The following is a 5,212-nucleotide window of genomic DNA, read 5'->3' on the forward strand; positions in this document are numbered from 1 at the left end:
CTGCTAAGACTCATGGGAGCTGTAGTTGTTCGTGCTAATTTTTTTTTAAATCGTTGAAGAGACTTTCTGTCCAGCAAGTAGTTTACGTCGATTTATCCTAGAAAATGATTATAATAATATTATATTTCTGTATGAAACAGATTAAAGATAATAATTATAGTTAGAATAATTATAAATAATAATAATTATAGTTAGACAAATTGAGGAAAATTTAATTAGAGTATATGTATGGCTCAATAAAGAAGCTGGTTAATAATTAATAATTGATTTATGGAGAAGGGGTGGGATTAAATAAGTTTAAACTTCTTCTCACTCCTTTTCAAATATGTAAATCAAGGCATCAAGTGTTGACAATTTTTTTTTTATGCTTTTCATTGTATGTAAATACTACTTGTTTCTGACTGTCCACTTGTTTGTATGATCACTCTCTTTTTCTTTATTTAATTTTTTTTGTGTATTCTACATGGTCGAAATAAATTTTGAAATGAAATGAAATGAAATGATACAAAACCCTTGTATCGTGTTTCAGCGCTTCAGAGACATTTAAATTAAGTAAACTCTACTATAACTATAACTATAATTTTAGGTAACATTAAGGTAATGTTATAGAGCTTTTTCAAACAAGCAAAAAGGCAACCGTAGTGCATTTACTGGTATCCTTATCACTTACAGAATATCCAACATATATTGAAATCCTGCGGTGACACCAGAGGATATTAAAATAAAATAATAATAATTTTAAGACCCATATAAACTCACAACTGAGGATCACATACACACAAAATGGCAAATCAGACTGGAGCGTTAGGAAGTATAATGACTTTTTACATTTTGTTAAAGTAAACCAAACCCAAAGTAATTCATTGTATTATAAGTAGCTCAAATAAAACAATAGATGAGATAACAAGGTATAATTCTTAAAACGTTTAATGAAAACACAGGTATGCAATTGCTCTTGAAACATGTCTAAAAAAAATCTTTTCAAAATATAAACATTAAAAGGTATCCTAAATTTACCACAGGATTTCTAAATGTAAAGAAAAATTCAAGACGGACAACAGATTCAAATTGGGATTATAAATAAATATTCCTCCACTTCTGTTCACCTAATTGCCTCAACTGCTCATCAGAGCCAAGTGTGATGAGCCTGTTTCCCCTTTTGTAAACTGCTGTCAATTACACATATAATGTTTCCAGGGTCAAACATTTGTATCTGCTTTTTCCCTGGGAACTAGTGGGATTATTATTTTTATCAAGTTCATTCGTGATCTGCTGCTGTATCCCCGGGACAGTTGGAGCACAAGTCCTCTTCATCTGTAAAACATATAAAAAAGATATATGTATATCAGCAAAGGCACTAAAAACAACAATAGAACTACAGCCATGTTGTCACCACTCTTACCATTATAGGTTGTCCCACACCATATGCAGTAAAAATGGACTCCTCTCAAATAGGATGTCAAAATTTGCAGTTTGTCAAAGGACTGTAACAGAGAGACACATGTCAAATTTATTGATTTTACTCTGGATTAATCACCACTTGCATTTATTGCACCGTATGCCAGTATAATAACTGTGTATTATGAACTGTCAGAATGAACCAGTATGTCCTATGTTGCCATGTTGGCAACAAGTCTTCTTACCAAAAAGATGACATATTACCACATCATTAGGATTACACATTATATCACTGAATAAACAAGGTAAACTAAATACTAACAGTTAATTCGTCAATCTCCTCTTCCTCTTCCTCCTCCTCCTCATCCTCATCCTCTTTGGGACCATCTTCCTCATCATCAGTCTCTGCTTTAGGATAGTACCAGTCTTCCCTGGGGACAGTGATGCCCTGAAAAGACAGTTCAGCCACAGGATTCACACACAGAAAACCCCACATGGTAATTTTCTCAGTGCTTAAAGACTGAATAGAGATCTGCAAAAACAGCATTAGAACTGTGATGTATTGATAAGCCTGTGCTATAGCCATAATTCCTCCAAACCTTCTGACTGTCAAGCTGCTCACAGGCTCGCTGACTCCTCCTGAGATCTCCTTCAATCTTTCGCTCCTCTCTCTCAGTCCTTACTCTTGACCTGGAATGAAAAAGCACATCATTACACACACAGACTACGAAACATTTGTATTATAGGAGGGGGACAACATTTCCAGGCGCAGTACATCTCATAGACAGCTGCAAACTTCACCTAAAATCTTCCAGAGACTTGGTCTCATTCTGTTGTTTGGCTCGTGTTTTCTGACGATAATGTTCAAGTTCCTCCTCGGCTTTTCTTTTCTTCACCTCTTCCATTCCAATGCCACCTCGGTCTGATTTAGCAAATAAAGAAAATTACATAAACACTGAAAGCCATCAGTTGGATTGCACCTGTTTTAACTAGGGCTGTCAAAGTCAACATGATAATATCGCGTTAACGCAAATTTTTTACGCCACTAATTTCTTTAACGCATTAATGCAACTGGAGATTTTTAGGTTCTAGCGGGCTCAGTTTTAAAGCTACACTAAAATACTGATATCATATGAAACTATGAAACCTAAGGAATCCATTGTTACCAAGTATATATATATATATATATATACGTATATACCATGTCATACTAGCTTGTCGAAAAGGAGGCTAAATAATGCTCCACACTAAATTTTGGGGAGAAAAAACTGTCATTTTCAAAGGGGTCCCTTGACCTCTGACCTCAAGATATGTGAATGGAAATGGGTTCTATGGGTACCCACGAGTCTCCCCTTTACAGACATGCCCACTTTATGATAATCACGTGCAGTTTGGGGCAAGTCATAGTCAAGTCAGCACACTGACACACTGAAAGCTGTTGTTGCCTGTTGGGCTGCAGTTTTAAATATATACATACATTTGCATAGAGCAGGGGTCGGCAACCTTTACTATCAAAAGAGCCATTTTAAGCAAAAAAAAAAAATCTGTCTGGAGCTATCAGTGAGGTAGGGGCCACATTGAGGGAAAAACAAATCTGAGATTTCGAGGATAAAGTCACAACTTTACGAGAAAAAAAGTCGTAATATAACGAGAATAAAGTCATAACTTTACGAGAAAAAAAGAAAATAACTTTTAAAATTACTATACAAATATATACTAATATTATGACTTTATTTTCATAATACTACGACTTTTTTCTCTTAAACTTCTGACTTTATTTTTTTACAATATTCCAACTTTTTTTCTCGTAATATTATGACTTTATTCTCGAAATCTCACATATATTTTATTTTCCACAATGTGGCCCTAATACTCCGTCATACATTAGACCTACAACAATGATAAATAAAAATGAAAATGTAAACAAAAAAACAGTAATTTCCACTAATTAAAAAAAAAAGTCCACAGGGAGCCACTGGAGAGGAGCAAAAGAGTCACATGTGGCCCCAGAGCCGCAGGTTGCTGACCCCTGGCATAAATCAAGCATATTTGAAAAGAGTATTTAATACTTGACAAATCTCCCTTTAAGGTACATTTTGAACAGAAAAAAGTGTGTATTTAATTTGCGATTAATCATGATTAATTATGCACAATCATGGGATTAAATACATAAATATTTTCAATCGATTGACAGCCCTAGTTTTTAACCAAATCAATTAAAAAAAAAAAAGTATTGCCTACCAGTTTTGATATTCATAGGAATTGGATCAACCCTCCCAGCTCCTGAAGTGATAACAGAGATTAACATTAATACACAAAAAAAATGCAAAAAAAATAATAAGATAATTGAATAAATAAAAAAAAAACGTGCCTTTCTTCCCTAACCCTTCACCAGCTTTGTAACCCATTTTCTGCAGAAGTGCAAAGCCCTTGTTCTCCCTGCAGAGTGAGTTCTGCAGAGCTGCTTCTCTGCTCTCCTTCTCCTGCTCCTTGTAGGTCTTCTGACGGTTCTTTATGTTCGTCTCCTTCTGCTTGGTCTCCTTCTTCATCGCCTCTTTCACCCGCCTCACCATGCTGACACCTGGCTTCACATCTTGTCTGACAGACACAAGAACAATAGAAAAGTGACAGCTATTATGAGAGCTCGACTGTAGACTGACTGTAAAGCATGTCATGTAGCAGAGTTTAACACAAACAGTAGACAGGAAACGCTCACATTTGAGTGAGAAATGCATCCGACATGTAGTCCTCTTCCTCATCAGACATTATGGCCGGTTAAAAGAGGAGAAATGTAGAAAAGAAACAGCTACAATTAATAAACAATCCGGTTGTGCATTTGTATTTTCTTCACTGATGTTTTGGTTCGTTCACATATACATTCCGAGTAGCTACAAGGTACGCAACAAGTATACAGTTCTGGCACTTTTTTTGGACAAATAACTCAGAAGATTTATTTTAATTATAATATGATTAATAGTAATCATTATATAATATTATATAAAATATATATTATATTATTATATTATAATTTATATTTTATTATATATATATAATAAATATATATTATATATTATATTATATATATATAATTATATTATGTATTATATACAGAATTATATTAATTATGATAATTATAATGATTACTATTAATATAATATATAATATTATATAAAATATATATTATATTATTATATTATAATTTATATTTTATTATATATATATATAATAAATATATATTATATATTATATTATATATATAATTATATTATGTATTATATACAGAATTATATTAATTATGATAATTATAATGATTACTATTAATATAATATATAATATTATATATATATATGTATATATATTATATATACATATATATATATATATATTATATAATCAGAATCAGAATCAGAATCAGAATTGTGTTTATTGCCAGGTGTAAGAGATTTACACTAGGAATTTGCTTTGGTTATGTTGGTGCAAGTCAAACAGTATAATAACAAAATAGATAAAAACGTTAGAATAAAATAGAATTAAAAAAATTGAAATTTTAAGAATATACAATATACAAAATAAGCTTTAAACAAAAATAAACATGATATATACAGATAGTGCAAATATTGCTGGAGTGCAAACAATCAGGTATCAGAGGGAGAGAGAGGGAGAGAGAGGGAGAGAGTAGGGATACAGTAGGGGGTGTTATTTAGAGTGTAATGATATAATATATTATTATATATGATATTATATAAATATTATATATATATAATATTATATATTATATTCATAGCAATAATTATAATTATCATAATTTATCAGA

At 31.8% G+C, this 5,212-nt stretch overlaps 1 protein-coding gene across 1 annotated transcript; it reads right to left on the minus strand.

Annotated features, from left to right (window-relative positions):
- Window positions 1–909: 909 nt before the first annotated feature.
- On the minus strand, window positions 910–4,280 carry gpatch11 (G patch domain containing 11). Its single transcript, XM_037783030.1, has 8 exons — window positions 4,115–4,280; window positions 3,770–3,996; window positions 3,640–3,681; window positions 2,200–2,320; window positions 1,998–2,088; window positions 1,721–1,846; window positions 1,403–1,484; window positions 910–1,314 (listed from the first exon to the last, which is right to left on the minus strand). Exons 1-8 carry the CDS (start codon window positions 4,162–4,164, stop codon window positions 1,259–1,261), a joined length of 795 nt encoding a protein of 264 aa, XP_037638958.1. The 5' UTR covers window positions 4,165–4,280; the 3' UTR covers window positions 910–1,258.
- Between the last annotated feature and the right edge of the window lie 932 nt (window positions 4,281–5,212).

This window comes from Sebastes umbrosus, chromosome 10 (assembly GCF_015220745.1).
Source record: "Sebastes umbrosus isolate fSebUmb1 chromosome 10, fSebUmb1.pri, whole genome shotgun sequence".
Classification (NCBI taxonomy): domain Eukaryota; kingdom Metazoa; phylum Chordata; class Actinopteri; order Perciformes; family Sebastidae; genus Sebastes; species Sebastes umbrosus.

Bases quoted from the DNA above. Each gene is read 5' to 3' on its own strand.
- gpatch11 (XM_037783030.1), bottom strand. From the start codon at position 4,164: ATGTCTGATGAGGAAGAGGACTACATGTCGGATGCATTTCTCACTCAA. The intron at 2,321-3,639 runs GTAGGCAATACT...TTGCTAAATCAG, and splicing joins TCCTATGAATATCAAAACTG to ACCGAGGTGGCATTGGAATG. The intron at 1,485-1,720 runs GTTAGTATTTAG...TCTCTGTTACAG, and splicing joins AGGAGATTGACGAATTAACT to TCCTTTGACAAACTGCAAAT.